At 46.2% G+C, this 16,568-nt stretch overlaps 1 protein-coding gene across 1 annotated transcript in view; it reads left to right on the top strand.

Moving 5' to 3' along the window:
* Abcc4 (ATP binding cassette subfamily C member 4) overlaps positions 1-15,603 on the top strand; it is a 201,246-nt gene extending 185,643 nt beyond the window's left edge. Inside the window, exons 30-31 of the mRNA XM_005355662.2 lie at positions 5,405-5,539; positions 13,930-15,603. Coding sequence (XP_005355719.1) covers positions 5,405-5,539; positions 13,930-14,037 — 243 coding nt within the window. The 3' untranslated portion in view covers positions 14,038-15,603. The remainder of the gene's footprint in view (positions 1-5,404; positions 5,540-13,929) is intronic.
* The last annotated feature ends 965 nt before the right edge of the window (positions 15,604-16,568 follow it).

Raw genomic sequence — 16,568 nt, 5'->3', positions numbered from 1 at the left:
TTTTTTTTTTTTTTAGGATTAACTGGGTACCTGACATCTGCCTTCCCTTCCGCCAATAGCAATGTTCCCTTCCGGTCCCTGTACACCTAGAGAGGGAGAGAGAGAGGGAGAGGGAGGGGAGAGAGAGAGAGAGAGAGAGAGAGAGAGAGAGAGAGAGAGAGAGAGAGAGAGAGAGATATGTTTGGAAAGGGCCACAGCTATCACCCCTGCCTGTGTGAGCCACCTCCTCTGGCAGCAGTCAGGGAATTCTTGGGGAATTAAATGGTAGAGAACCGCAGGCTCAGAGACTCGGGCTGTGGCTCCTTGTTGACAGGCCACACTGTGGTCTTGTAATCTTTACCTTTCTTCGTAGTTGTTTCCCAGAGAAGATAAGGCCAGTCGCCGTAGTAACACACCCCACTAGGAAAGCAGACCCCTGGTGACTAACTGGACTTTTATTCAGCTCTGTTTTTGAACCTTTGGGGAACTTTTTTGATAAGCCTACTTGGTCAAAATTAGGTCATTGAAGAAGAAAAGAGAGAAAACAAAAAAGGTGTTCCTTCAAACATGTGCTTACAGTTCCAGGTCAAGTGTTCTAACTAACTTGGAAGCTCGGATTCCAGGAGAAGAAATGTGAGAAGGGGGGGAGGCAGTGAAGACCAAGGTTTACTTCCTTGTTGTGCAGAATAGAAAAGTCGTCATTTTGATTTACTACCTTAGTCTTTTGCATGGGAGAGACCTATATTTTATAATGGCAGTATCTTTTTCCTTTTGTTAATGTCGGAAGGCGTGGTTATGCCCTCTGGATAAAGTGGATTAAATTATTTTGAAACAGGACCATCTCGTTTTCACATCTGGGATGATGACTGCCTGGACCGCAGAGATGTAGGTCTGATAACGCGGCTCCAGTGAGCTTATGTAACCTTGGCTCATCCAGGAGAATCTCTCAGTCCTTAACCTGCGGGACGGCAGTGGGCATGTTGAAGTCGTTCCTGGAGAGACATAGGGTTGAGGCATTGCTGTCACATAAGTGTTAATGTGCGGTTTGGTTTACAGTTTACTTGGGCCCAGGAAGGGAAGGGTCTAAGCAGAATGTGCGGGGAGACTGTTCTTACAAAACATATTAAGAGAAATATGGAAATTGCACTTTTTTTCTGTTCAGGGAGAGCCATGTCGAGTGGCTTTCCGATTGTTTATTCTGGAAAATCTAGACCCTTGGTCACATTGTCCATATAGTGCCTGAGGATACAAAGTTCTCTTCCTGGCTCCCCCGCCCCATGTGCACCCCAGCTTCCACTCCAGCAACTGCCTGTCCCTCCTTCTTTCTCCTCCGCCGTATTTAACACGGTCGGTGCCTTGAGTCCTCGTGTCCTTCCTTCTAAGCTCCGTCTTGCCCACGGCTGTCGGTTTGAAGCGTGTGGAACTCTCGAGTCCCTCTCTCCCGTCCTCTGATCCCACCGCCCTGCCTCGTGGCTCTCAGAGATCTCTGCCCTCTTTCTCCTCTTGTCTTCGCACGTCGTCCACCCCTGGATGTGACCCTGAGATTTCACGTCCTCTGACTTTGGTCCTTGTGGGTAGTGCCAGCCCCTGGTGACACGGCAGTGAGCTAGAGACAAGCCTGCCCTGGGATGGGTGGCAGTGCTCACGTTGTGTGTCCAGATCTGCTTACTGGTCCAGCCCACTCCTCTGCTCTGTCCTCGATAGGACAATTCCTCAGAGCCTGATGCTGTCAGCTCCAGCTTCCATGTCATGCTGTGTGTGTGTGTGGTGCTGTTGTTTTGTTTTGATATCTTTTGTGATGGTTGCTTGAATGTTTTCTTTTTTTGCCTGTTTTGGTGACAGGCCCTGTGAAGGCTGGGTGGAGACCTGTCTTTTTCTCTTCCACAGTAACTAGCTTAATGACATGGATGCGGTAAGTGTGTGATCAAAACGTGCTGAGTACATACACAGTAAATAAGGTCACCTGAATTGGCTCCCAGTATGTTTTGGCTGTACCTTACTCTTTCCTTATTAGTCCTGAAAATTAAATTAGAACAAAAGTTGGTTTTCTTCGCTGGGGACTGTATGCCAGGCACACAGTGTATAGTGTAGAGCCTGACTCTTCAGTAGGATAAAATTGCCATGGAGAGTGGACAGGTGACATGTTTCTGCCTGTAAGGATATATTTTTGAGTCGGTTAAAGTTATCATGTCCAAATGAAAAGGTATCTTAGAAATGTAATTGTTTTACTTTTTCTTTGCTGTTTTTTTTTTCCTCTTTATATCTGATAATAAATGTTTTGTACTGGAAACCGAAGTGGGCTAGCCATCTCGATCACCTCCAAGTCTCCACTCCTCAGATGGTGCTGTCACAGAATGGGCGGGCGAAAGGGAGATGCTGGCCTATTTGTCTCATTTGTTTGGGGAGTCAATGGTGATGATGTTAGAAGCCACGAGTAGTCGAGCCATGCCCGTTTTTATTTTATTTTTCAAGTATAGAGTTTGAGACTGGAATGTAGCTCAGTTGTGGGAGTTCTTACGTAGCACGCACCAGGTGCTGGGTGTGATCTCCCCGAACCATGCAAACCAACTGTGATGGCTCACATGTGTAACCTGAGCATTGGAGGGATAAGGGTAGAAGGACATAGCAACTCGAAGTCCAAGGTGTGAGGCCCTACCTTGGTCTACAGAAGACCCCGTTTTTGTTGTTTTTATTTGGTTACTAATTTTGTGTGTGTGGTGTTTTGCCTGCGTGAATGTCTGTGTACCGCATGCTTTCCTGGTGCCTGTGGAGGCCAGAAGAGGCAGTGGATCCACCACAGTTGGAGTTGGAGACAACTGTGGGCTGCCATGTGGGTGCCTGGGATTAAACGGGAGTCCACGGCAGCTTGTACTCCTGACCACCAAACCACCTCTCCAGGCCGGACTCTGCCCTTTACAAACCAAGCGAAAACGTCCTATGCAGAAATGGCCTTTGTCATTGGTCTCATTGACACATATCAGGGTGTGCTGTCCCCCGACTCTTAGTTCATCCCCGTGTGTGTGTGTGTGTGTGTGTGTGTGTGTGTGTGTGTGTGTGAGAGAGAGAGAGAGACCCCCATGTTGGTGCTGAGAACCAACGTGGATCCTCTGCAAGGGTTGTGTATGCTCCTGACCACTGAGTCAATGTCTTCAGACACAGTAGGACAGTTTTTACTTGGAGCTGTAGGACAGAATTGTGGGAATTGCTTATTTTGCTGATAGAGGTTGAGTTCAAGGCCCCTTTCATACAAAGCACACCCTTTACTATGGAGAGATACATCCCTAGCCCTAGAACTTACGATAACACTTTGGAAATGTAAACTACAATAGAGTCCTTAAATACAGTTTCCATATGCATTATCCCAGGGCTAGCTATAGGGTAGCTCAGCCTGGGTTCAGCTTCTAATAACACACACACACAAAGAGAGAGAAAGACACACAAGACACACACATGGACAGATACACATGGACACATACAGGCACACACACAAACACGGACAGACTTACAAACACATGGATGGATATGGACACATGAACATCATCCACACAGGGACATACATACACATAGTTAGAAATAAATAAGCATTTTTAAGTCATTAAGTTTCTCAGCACACTAAATTAAGCTTTATTAAGTTAATACTAAGAAGTCCCCGAATATTTTTTTTTTTTTACCAACAGTCTTTCTGTCACTTCTGTTCCAAACCCTCCTGCCTTCTGAGAGTGTTTTCTGGTTGGCCCATCACAAATGTGGGTCAGTTTTGAGATGGGCTGGTCTGCGTGACCTTCGTGTGTTTCAGACATTGTGAGGTGTGGGCAAGGAGTCTCCGTTTTACATTTCAGTACGTTCAGGAAGTTGGAGAGGGACAAAAGAGCAGTCGTTATAATTACAGGCAGTCGGTGCAGTTCGAGAACTCAGTGTCTGCCTCTGAAGTGTGGTTGTGAGTTTGCTTTTTGCTTTTGCAGAACAGAGAGTTCATCATTTTGTGAAGTAATTTGACTCATTTACTTAGTCTTTAGCATAGGAGAGACCTGTGTTTGAACATTGTGATTTTCCCCCTTCGTTAACGTCAGGAGGAGTGGCCATGCCCTGTAATGCAATGCTTAAGTAAAATTACACATTCGGGGCATCTAAATTGGCATGCCAAATTATAGGACATTTTAATTATTGTGTGGATGTGACAGATTCAATTATTCTTGAACTCTTTTTGAGAAAGCTGCCCTTAGCAGCAATTCACAGTAGTAAACAAAAGATTAATGGGAAAATACCCTTTAGGAGAGAGACTCAATAAATGTTTCCAATTAAATACCATGGGCCAAATGAACTGCAGCATCTAAACGTGGAAAACAACCGATGCCCTGCTTAGAGTTTCAGCATATTCTCTTAAGATGGATTTATTCTAAATACAACCTAAATGAAGAACTAACTACCACTTAGCATCGGGGCTGTTTCCCTAGGTGCGTCATTTGGGCCAATTGTCTCCAACTCTCTCTTCTGTCTGAAACCATTAGCCAAAGCCACTAATAAGTAGAGATGCAAGGTGAAGCACGCCTCCCGCCACCTTTCCGCTTCCAGTGTAGATTAGTGAGCAAGGCAGACGTGGAAAGGGAGAGAGAAGGAAGCCAGGAAAGAAAGGTCAGCAACAGATACCTGGGCCCTGTGCAGCTCCGACTGGGCCGCCACCATGGGCTGTGTGGACGTGGGATCGCCACAATTCTAGGCTCAGTCCCTGCATTGCTTCTGTGGGTGTGTCCAGAGAGAACTGGGGTTTCTGGAGATGTCTTCTGTGCGCAGTGGTGGTGGTGCCGAAGCTGCCTGTGCTCATTGGTCAGCACTGTGACTTTAGGCAGCTTAACCTTGCCTGTGACTGCATTTGGTGCATAGCCCACCTTGCCAGCATCCTAAATAAACTCTAGAAGCCCATGCTTCTCCAGCAACTGCCCAGATTCTATCAAACCAGCTTGGCAACCTTTCAGGCCACTGTTGTTTGGCTTCCTTGACATTACCCACATTCTGAATAAACTGAGGTCAACTTTCCTCGGTCCATAGATTTCCTAGCTCTGCATACATGTGTGTGTACCCCAAAGCTTAGAGTCTGAGGCTTTTAACAGCACTAGTAACAGTCCCCCCACCCCCGTAGCCTTGGCAGACTCTACAGGGCAGCAGACAGCTGAGAGCCTGTAATAATAGTCTAGAACTTCCATTTTTCTAACTTTCCTGCAGCATTATAATAATAAAAGGTCAGGTTAGGCCTTTGTTTGTTCCATAGCTCAGGGGAATCAAGCCTTTCAAGAACCTTCCAGGCCTACCACCCAAATAGACAGTCTGTATTCTCCCTGGCCCCGCCCCTTTCCGAAGTATTGTCTGCGTTATAATACATTGCTACAAGACATTGTGTCTCAGTGGGCTTCTTTCTGCTGATGCCCAGGTTTTGGATTCGGGAAGACTGAAAGAATATGATGAGCCGTATGTTCTGCTACAGAATCCAGAGAGCCTCTTCTACAAGATGGTTCAGCAACTGGGCAAGGGGGAAGCCGCTGCCCTCACCGAAACAGCAAAACAGGTGAGTTCGCCCAGGAGTCTTAATGACGGTGTGTCTCACCAGCTCCCTCCCCGCCGTTTGGCACCAGGGGTCTGGTAAAGAGCACCGTGTGCCCTTTTCAATTATAAGCCTCTGGAGACGAAGCTCCGACACGTCCAGGGTTGAAGTCAGGTCTACCAGGACTTGGCAGGAGCGTCAGGGAGGGGAGGGTGTTGCGCGCACACGCATGTGCAAGCAGGCGTGCCTAAGGCAGTGAACCTAACTGCAGACTCATGAAATTTCTTTCTTATATCTTATTGATACTTAACACATTGGCAGTGAAGGTGTTGTCTTGGTACATCCAGGAAGTTAGAGAGGGGTTAGGTGAACATAAGAGTATTGCTTATTCTAGAAGGATCTACCAGAGAGACATCTAGGTGGCTTTAGTTCTTTGCTTTATAATTTTTAAAGAATACTATTATATCTTTCTACCCCATCTCCATTTATAATTTATATGTATATTTACATAAATGTATGTACATCTATGGCCTAGTGTGTGAAGGTAGAAAAGGCTTTAAAGACATCCAGGTTGCACGGAGCGTCCCAGCACACAGACTTTGGTTTAAAGGACCGGATGCCGTATGGTCTGTTGTTATTCTTCATCTCCAGATGCCACAAGAGGGGTTCCTTTTTCCACCTTCCTTCTTTTCCGTTATTTCTCAGATTTTTCAGCTCCATGGGCAGAATAAAATTGCTTGGGTTTGTGTGACATTTATTTGTGTGTCTATTAAAGATCACAGAAGGAGAAAGTAAGTGACAGGCGCCCACAGTCCCGTGCTAGCCACTCCACCTAAAGCCCAAGTCCCCTTGTTATCACTGCCGTCGCCTCGCTCTTTAGACAGGAGGAGAGTTGCTGTGCCGTCGGGGGGATTAGAGCACCTGCCTAGAATGCACGAAGTCTGGATGTGTCCCCAGCACCTCAAAACAGGGAGGGGGAGGGGGGAGGTCTGTGTCCTCTCATTTTACTGAATCCTTTTTCCATTTTTTAAAAACTTGTAAGTAGGGCGTGGAGAGCTGGCTCATCAGTGAAGAGCATTTGCCGCTCAATTGTGAGGACCAGAGTTTGGGTCCCCAAACTCAGGTAACAAACCAGGCGTCCCACTTACGTATTGTGTGTACAGCCCCACAGGTCTGCAGACTCACAGAGACACAGAGTAACACATGAATAAATAACTTTTAAAAACTGCTAAATGTGTTTGTGTATATAAAAGTATTATTATATTGGACACTGTGTGCTAAGAAGGTTAGCACGCCTTTAGTCATTGGTGATGCTGACAGAGCGGAGAACCAGCGAGCGGCATTTCCCCGTACCCAACCATGATGACTGCAGCGGCGACGACGGTGAGGCTTTAGCACTCATTAGATGTGGTGGTCTGGAATTCGACCCAGGGTCTCAGGGCATTGTCTGCTTAAGGGGTTACGGCTCAGAGAACAGCAGGAAGTGCGCAGAATCGCATAGCTAGCGGGGGATGGGAGGCCGTGTATTTATAACCTCAACTTGGGCCCAGAGCGCTGGTGCTCAGAACTTCCCACAAGGGACTTACCCTGGGTGACCGAGGTGCAAGGCTGCCCTTTGGAGTGCTGTACTGGGGCGGGCGGTGCTCAATATTTAGAACACTTCCTTTTCTAGAGTCCCCCCCCCCCCCCCCGTTCCAGGTTCCCTTTCGTGAGACCTGGTCATTTGAGAATCACCCAACAGGAACTTCAAACGTTTTGTAGTAGACATTCCCCGCCCATGCATCAATCCCCTCCCACCTTTTTCAGTGTTGTGCTGGAAATAAAACCTAGAGTCTGGGACCTGTTAGACATGTGACTCCGTCCACTGAGCCACACCCTAAGCCCCTCAAAGCCCCACGACTGTTGTGGAGTTGTGGGTGTTGCCCAGTGGTAAAGCCCTAGCCCAGCGTGTCTGAGACCCTGAGTTTAATCTCTGGTTTAGTCTCTGAAGGAGGGGGAATGTTGGATGGAGAGAAAGAGACATTGATAACGAATGGTCTTCCAGTTTAGTTAGATCTAACACGATCCCAAAGCCTCATTCCTTTCTCATGGGATATATGCTCATATACAGGAGCACACACCCTTTTGTGTGTATCAAGACCACGGTTGGCACTGCTTCTCTTTCTGCCTCCTTTTTTCACTGCTCCTGGAACTTGCTGATTTGGTAGCCTGGTGGTCAGCAAGCCCTACCGCCGCCCCCGTCCCTGCCTCAGCACTGGAATCATGGGGGCACACAGGACTCTAACACGGATTCGGGGGTCTAAACCCAGTTGTGCTTACACAGCACCGCTTAACTAGCTGAGCCATCCCCTCGGCCCTGCGACGTTTATTTTATAGAGATGAGGAAAGCGAGGCCCAGGAGTTGAGACGGCCCACCGTTACCCTAGTTTGTAGCAAGAATTCCAGCTCTTCCCCCTTCAGCCAACATTGTAATCCAGGGGTATCATCCATGCAGAGAAGAGTACAGGTCACAGTGCGAGAAATATCTCCATGCTCTTCTGTTCAATCTTGGGCTTTCATGATCCGTCCTGCTCTAGTTTGCTTTTGATGGCTGCTCAGAAAGACCATGACCAGAAGCAACTTGGGGAGGAAGTTTTCTTCTTTGGCTGACAGGTCCCAACCACAGTCCATCAAGAGAAGGCAAGGTGGACACCTAGGGAGAGGAATTGATGCGGCCACCATGGGGAATGCTGCTCATTGGCTTCTTCTCCTCACTTGAGCAGCTTGCTTTTTAGACAACCCAGAACCATCGCCCTGCCCATGGTGGGGTGGGCCCTTTCATGTCAATCATTCATCTGGAAAATGTCCCCACAGATTTTCCCACAGGCCAGTCTAAAGGAAGCAGTTTCTTGGTTGACCTCCCCCCAAAAAGGAAAAAGACCGAGCACACTTAGCTTTCTATTGTTCTTCAGGAGTTATTTCAGCATGTGTTTTCAGTTCTTGGGTGTGGGATCTCTGGCAATCCTCACGGCAGGTTTTCCCCCCACTTGGTTGATGGTGAGGTGGATAGGTCAAGGGTTTGAGAACCACAGGGAGTAGAGAGTGCATTGCCAGCTGAGTCTGATGCCTGGCTCTAGGTACTACATTTAAAACCACTACCCCTTGTTCATTTTGGCATCTGTGATGGGCCTGTTCCCCTGACATCTGTGGTGGCAGGTGGTAGAATTAAACCTGGATGGAAGCCCTCACCTCTGGAGTTGGTTCCATCTACAGACAGACGGGAAGAGACACCGAACTCAGTTGGCATTCTTACTGTGCACACCGAGGCTCTTTTAGCAGACAAGCTGTCCAGTTGCCGGTATTTTACGTGCATCTTTCAGAGCTGTAGCACTGTGACGCGGACCCCATTGAGCTGTAGACTAAGCCTAGGCAGCACCAACCAGCCTTTTCCTCTCACAGAGCAGAGTTGATTGTTCTCAGTTCATTTCCAACATGTGGATGAGGGACTTCCAAGTCACATGATCTTGACCCGTAGATTCCTTTCTGAAGGGGTTGTTGCTGACTTGTCCTGAGCTTGTCCTTTAGATGGGGTCTGTGTCAAAACAGTGCTTTTCAGATGCCTTAGCATGAGGGTGTTTGCTGGACTCCAGCAACGTGCATCTTGTATTTGTCCTTGTAAACGAGGAGCCGCCCTGAGATGTCATTCTAACTTTATCCCCTCTGTATGGACACTGTCTACAAGTGTAGTTGCATCCTGGGGTACTGGGGTTAAGACACTGAGCTGGGCTTTTAAGACAAATGGAGTCACCACACAGCTGAGCCCATAATGGAAGGTGACTGTCATTCTCTCTCTGGATGAAGCAGACCCCCATTGAAATATCCCCAGTTCCTCTGCTCCCACTGTGTCGTGGTGATGGCACTTATCCTCCTGCGAAGTCACCAGTTACAACCCCAGATTTACCAAGTCCTAACATCCCCGGCCTGTTCAAGTAGGACATGAGGCACTGGGCAGGTGCTGGCATTCCCTGAGAGTGGTTGATGCCTCTGCAGGCGAGGCTCCCTTCTGTGGTACAGGTAGGGTCTGCAGTGCTGGCGAACTCTCCACACCATGAGTGTCAGACAAGATGCTAGACGATCCAGAGCTCCAAAGGGTGCAGCATTTCACAAATGCAAGGGGATTCCAGCTGTTGAAAACAGAAGGCGGGAAATTCTCCAGGCCAGACCTCTTCCACCTGATATCATTAGCAATCATTTTTAACACCCAGCCTAACAGATGACTTGTGCCAAGAGTACAAATTTCAAAAGTTTATATATGGTTACATAGTTATCGCAGTCTCTTTAATAGCTACCTTACAGTTATCCTTCCTCCACCCTTTACATCTCTGACTATATTAGTTATTTTTACCCCAAAGATTTATCTCTGGTTGATTTACTAGTTATTAAGTTCTACTGTACAGCTGATCAGTATCCACTCTATTGATTCTTTCTGGTTTGGGTTTATTTTGTTGTTATTTTTAGTTATTGAATGCTTTTACTTCAAAACTAAGATCACTCCATTGTCCTCTCCACACTGACTTCATTTACTCTGTATGTCTTTGTTATTAATATCCAGAGTGTGTCTTCTGTACATGCATGGGGTTGGGTTTTGCTCTGAGATGTGATCCTAGCATTTTTATAATAGATGGTTTAACCCATTTACATTTATTGGAATCATAGGTTTGCTTTATCTGTAATAATTCTGTTACACTTTGCTTTCCACGTATCATTTTACCTTTATCAGTTTTATAAAGCTATTTTCCCTAATCTCCTTAAAAATGTTAATTCCCACTTATTTTGCTTGCTCACTCAATCCTGTTTTTATGTCTCACTCTATTGCTCTTTTCTGTGGTAATAATCTTTGTGCTGCCTTTGGCATGCCAGTCATTTCCTGATCTTTTCTTTGTCCTCTTTGCTGCTGACCTCTATTAATTAGGTTTCATCTCAGCTCTCGCTTGCTGTGTTTCCAGGGTTCTCGCTCTCTGCACAGTTGGTGGCCCTCTTGAATCTTCTTCCCTGTGTTGCGGATGTTTTCCCATAGCTGTGTCTGCTCATTGAGCATTTCTCAGCATCAGTCTGTCTTGCTCCTTTTTGTCTGTTTTACAGAGTGCATACCACTCTTTTCATTATCATTACCGCTTTTCACTTTGGATGGGTTTTTTCCCAGATCACACAGCTGCAGGCTGGCTGTGGACAGAATGTTGTTTCAGATGGGAGAGTCTATAAGCTCTTTTTTTATTCCTCTGTATCTTTGATGTGTAAGGTGATTTCTCCGAGTGTAAGAATTTGATAATCTATTGTTCAGAGCAGGAGTAGGCCTCCAGTATTCTTTAACGTGACACTGGTATCAGGGATGGAGTCTAACGTTAGACCTGCTGTAACGTTGAGGAACATGAGGCTTTGAAAACTACCGTGAATGAACCAGTTATTGAGAATAAATTCAGTCTTGAATCTGAATTCAGCACACTGAGTGTTGTCTTCTAAGTGCAGTATAGATTAAAGCCCCTGTTCTTCTCTGCCCATGAAAGGAGGCCCTGTTGCTCTGTGCTTTAGAAGACGCTGTCCCCATATGCTATCTTGATGGACAAGTTAATGGCGGGTCTTTGTTTCGGTCCACATTAGAGAACCTCTGAGCACATTCTAAGAGAAAGGAAGGAACAAGAGAGTTACCACAGACTAGCGCTTTCTGGCAATGTCTCTTTTTGTCTCTGCAAATCTTCTGCTGGGCCATTGTTACCATTTGCCTCATGAAGAAACTGAGGCAGAAAAGGCCAGCTAAGCTTTCAGAGCTGCCAGCCAGCAGGTGCTGGTTCGGAAAGCACCAGTCATCTCCCAGCCTGGCCTTCTTTTGCCTCCCAGATCACCATGGTTCCTTGTTAACACTGTCACCACAGTGACCCTAGGACTCCGCAGAGATCCTATGCTCTCACGAAAGGGAATCATCATGCCTGTAAGGCTCCTCTCCATGCACTAAGGGGCTTCTCCGAGCAGCCTTCCTTGACACACCCAACACTTACCTCAGCATGTTTCCAGCCTGCAGTGTGTAGCCGTTCATTAGTTCCTATGAGCTAAGTTCTTGTTATCTCATCTCACAGATGAGGCTGCTGCTGTGGAGGGAGTCCAGGTAGACATTCCTGTCTCAGCCGTGTGTTCAGGAAAAGGACAGAGACTGGCCTTTTTTAGCCTAAACCAAGCCTCCAGCTTGAGGGCCCAGTAGGGAAGTCAGTCACCTTCTGGCTTCATCACTTGCTGTGAATACACGCTATAAAGTGGGAGTCTAGAGACAGAGCGCCTTGCCTGGAGTGTGTGATTCTGTGGGTTCAGTCCCCAGCACTATATATATATATATATATATAGAGAGAGAGAGAGAGAGAGAGAGAGAGAGAGAGAGGAGATTGGTTTTGGATTTATTAGGTATGGTGATAGTGGCACACACTCTAATCCCAGCATTTGGAGGTAGAAGCAGGGGTTCTGAGTTCTAGGTCATCCTCAGCTCCATGATAGGTTCAAAGCCAGCTTGTGAGATATTTGGAACCCTGTCTCCCAAAAGAATAAAAATTAAAAAATTAAATTTAAAAAGGGATGCTAGTCTCAATCATACCATTATCCAGAATGTGTTATGAACATGGTAGAAGCTGGGCAATGGTGGGGCATGCCTTTAATCCCAGGTAGAGGCAGGGGATCTCTGAGTTCAAGGCCAGCCTTGTTTACAGATTGAGTTCCAGGACAACCAAAGCTATCCAAAGAAGCCCTGCCCATTGAAAGAAAGAAAGAGAGAAAGAAAGAAAGATAGATAGATAGATGATAGATAGATAGATAGATAGATAGATAGATAGATAGATAGATAGATAGATAGATAATAAACATGGTAGAAAAAGTCAGACTAGGGATTTTCTACTCCTAAAATGGTTTCTCAGCAGAACATTCCAGACTGGAAAAATGAATCCATATTAGTTAGTGTGTAGGGGTTTGTTCCCTGCGTGTATGTGTGCACCATGTGCATGCAGTGCCCACAGGGTCCAGAAGAGGGTGTCAGATCCTCCGGAACTAGAGTTACAGGCAGTTGTGGCCAGTCATGTGGGTGCTGGGAAACTCCAAGAGGAGATTGGTGGAGGTGATGTGAAATTTAATTCCCCAGCACTGAAAGAACAAGTCCTGGCTTTGAAAGCTTGTGTTATGGGAAGAGTCTCAAGTTCATTCCAGTACGATCTTTTTAAGTGACATTTCTTTTGTAAATTGACTCTTCCTTGTTGTGGTGTTTTGTGAGGCATTTGCAGGCGACCCAAGGGCGCTATACTTACTGTGGAAGTAGGTGTCTCTGCGACCTTCTCATTTCTCATGAAGCCCATGATCCCATGATAACTTTGTTGACTGCACCCACAAATTCATCACCAGCTGGGGTTTTATAGAGTGGATCCAGCATGACAGGACCCAGCTGATGACGCATGGCAGCTCACAGAGATGGTGCATTTTCTGTTTTAAAGACTCAGACAAAACTTTTCACAGTTTTCTTTGAAGGAAAAAAATTGCATTTGAAGTCCTTTTTCAAGCCAAACACATCTGGAGATAAGCGCTCACAAGCCTTGACATTATTTCATTTTGTAATACGCGTCTGTCAAGGAACCCAGATATGATACAGCCGCTAAAAACTGGTGATTGTGGGACACTGAGACCTGACAGCATTTCATTTCCTTTATGTTCTGATTACACATTTATCAGAGAACCTGTATCTCTTCCTCGGAATTGGCAGAATTCAGGGATTCAAAGGCTCGGCTAAGAACTGCCCTATTATTCGGTATCATCTTCCCGTTTAGAGAAGTTGCTTGGTGGGGTCATTGTTACAGTATTTGCTTCTCTTTTCATGACTGTGGTCCGCTATCCACAGATCGCGTTTCCATAGGCCCTATGGCTGCCTTGCTGTACAAATTAAGTGCCAGGATATTTCCTACGTAGACGCCAGAGTTTCAATGCTTGTCAATCAGAGTTTGTAACGTTATAGGGATTACAACCTGATATTAACATCCAAGCCTATTGTGCTCATTTTATGCTCGAAAATGAGAAACTTCAGTGCAGATGCTCGGTTCCCTGGCCTCTTTGTCCCCCTGTTTTTAATTTACCTCTGGGTTTTGAGCCAGTAAAATGATTTTGCTTATCAATTTAATGGTGTGATAAAGTGTATCTGCATCAGAGTGATCGGAGCCAAAGTGGACCTACAAGTTGTTTGGGATTCAGCCCTTCTGGGGGTCTGAATGGGGCCGATCGTCCAGAATGTGAACTTGCCCCGCCTTCTAATTGCACCTCATCGAGCGCTGTGATTTCCTGGGCAGAAAAGGCATTGCCTCCAAGGGGAAGTTTGGAAAAGTGTACTCATGTTCTTTTTCCGTATGCCTTTTGCACAGGTGTACTTCAGAAGGAATTATCCAGACATTGCATTCACCAGCCCCGTGGCTACGAACACCTCCAATGGACAGCCATCGGCCTTAACAATCTTTGAAACAGCGTTGTGACTGCCGGGATGCGGAGCCTGTTCCGAAGGCCTTCCCCTGATGGGGTTGCACTTTGTACACTACAGCACACTCTGTTTTCACTCTGCAGCAAACCCTTCACACACGAGATACTGGTGTCTGGATTTCTCCCTCCACCTTTGTTCAGTGATTTCAGGTTCTAACAAAACAGCCGATTGTTTTATTGCAATGTTCCAGCTGCGCTCTTCATATCCGATTCCGAGGTGCCGGCCACCGACAGCAGCCGTCTACCAGGTTTTGTGCCTTAAAAGACTCTAGGGCCGAAGCCCATTTGTTCCGTAAGCTGTCTCAAGCAGTTCGTTTCTTTCCTGTTGCCTTTCAAAGTACACTTTTCCAGTTATATCAGGGACTCCATTTACTTGAAGACTGTGTGAAGTTGCCAGTTTGCCCCCCACCTTCTTTGACATAGATAGCTAGGACCCGTTACCTCCCCTCAAAGGCCTCTGCCTAAAATAGTACAAGTAAAATTAACAAGAATAAGAAAAACCAGATCCTTCAATGGCATTGCAATAGAGAGAGACTTTCCCTCTGCTCATACATACACAAAGATAATGTGGCTAAAGGATGGGCAGACATTTATGTCGGAAAAAATAAGATTTTGCTTTCTCAGTGGGAGCCCTGCTAGGTGGTTTTGTGAAGGGAACACAAACGACCCTTCTGGTTTAAGTTAGCGTCTCAGAGTGAACTGCTCCTGTGATGGACGCCATTGCGGTCCTTTTCCCGGAACAGTGGCTCTCACGTGGGTAGTATCACTCTCATCTGGCCTCTGTTGACAGAAGGTAAACCTCCGTGGGCCGTAAGCCTTTCGTGAAGTCCTTCCAAGTGGACATGCAGAGGTCCTCACGGCATGAAAACCCTGAAAGTCGCTGCAGGCCATTGCTGTAACTGCGCTTCCCGTTCTCAGGACCCATGCAGACACTTCACTTTCTAGAGCCCATCCAAATCAGTTTACTTCTGATTTGGCAGGTCTTGGGGACCTTCTGATAGTCAATCAACAACCACAACGCTTGCTTGGACCTGCTGGACTCCACATAACCACAGGTCTTAAATTTTCCTGGATGATAGAAGCCATGCAATCTGTTGTGTTCATGCTACTAAAGGCTTTACTGTCATGATTTAAAGTGAACCCTTCATGATCTGTCACAATAAACCACCCTTGAGTTACGTATGTTAATAGAGACATGCTCACATAGGATAATGTGTGTATATGTCAATCCATATAAATACATATATATGTATCAGGTTTTTAGACTAGTTAACAGAACAAAGCCTGTTTTATAAAATGGAACCTCAAAAGCACACACATAGCAAAACAGCAAACATGGAGTGCAGTGGCTGTTTGACTCTTGGTATTCAGAAAAGTCTGTAATTAGTGTAATAATGTCTAGTTTAATAAGTGATAAACATCTGTTCGTTAGTAGTCATGGCTACTATTTCAGGAGCGTGGGATGCAGCAATGGCAATAATAAGGTCTGTTTGAATATTTAGAAATGTTTTGAATGTATATATGTTTATTTGGTCTTTAGAAATTAAAGTCAGTCATATAAACGTGTTTCTATTTCATTTCTGTTTTTATGCCATCCCAGGACAAACCAAATTCAACTGAAATAAATGGCAGTTTCATCTCCATTCAAAGATCTGTTGATTCTGTGAGGGATTCTGCACTGACTCGTGTCCTTGCTGGTGAAAGCCAGTGAGCTGTTGTGAAATCAGAGACACCTTCCGCCACCACCTGTTTCTCTTGGCCACTTGGGTACCAGACAGCCCGGGTGCAGGTGTAGGCTGCAGACAGCCTGGAACAGTTGCTCCTGAAGCTGCCGAAGGGGTCGGTAACTCCTACCTAGAGGAGAATATTAGCTTCGTCCCTAGGCTTGAACACGCGTCAGATGGTTATGGTTTGGGGTTTATCTTAAGGTGACTTTTCCCTCAAACTCACAGGAGGAATCTATTGCCATTCTCTTTAAAGCCCTGTTGAATGCTGGTCTCAGCGAGTGTGGCCTCGGCCAGCAGCAACTTTCCCTGGGAATCATGAGATGTAGCGGGACTGAGTCTGTGCTGTGGAGATCATGGCCTGGTTCATGAAGCCGTACCATCATTCCTGTTCACAGAAAGAGTCTCAGAACTGATGTCCGAGAACCTTAAAAACCCTCCAGCTCCTTAGGAAAATCTCAGGGTCTACTTAGGGTGAGCAGGAGGACTGAACAGGTGCTTCATTGATGAGCCTACTCAGATGGCCAGAATTGGCAAAGGGCTCACTCTATCGGCTGCTAAAGGCCAATGAAGCAACAGGAATGCTCCTGTAATGCTACATGAACCTACTCAGTAAAATCAAACAAACTTTGGGTCAGTGAGATGGCTCAGTGGGTAGTGACACTTGCCACCAGTTGGAACCCGCATGGTGAAAGGAGAGAGCCAACTCCTGAAAGGTGTCCCCTGACCTCGATAGTGCGTGTGCACAGACATACACGTACACATAACACACCAACTCCTGAAAGGTGTCCCCTGACCTCGAT

The sequence above is a fragment of the Microtus ochrogaster genome, chromosome 17, assembly GCF_000317375.1.
Source record: "Microtus ochrogaster isolate Prairie Vole_2 chromosome 17, MicOch1.0, whole genome shotgun sequence".
Classification (NCBI taxonomy): Eukaryota; Metazoa; Chordata; class Mammalia; order Rodentia; family Cricetidae; genus Microtus; species Microtus ochrogaster.
Note: the sequence above shows the minus strand (reverse complement) of the source record. Positions and strands in the feature narration are given on the sequence as shown.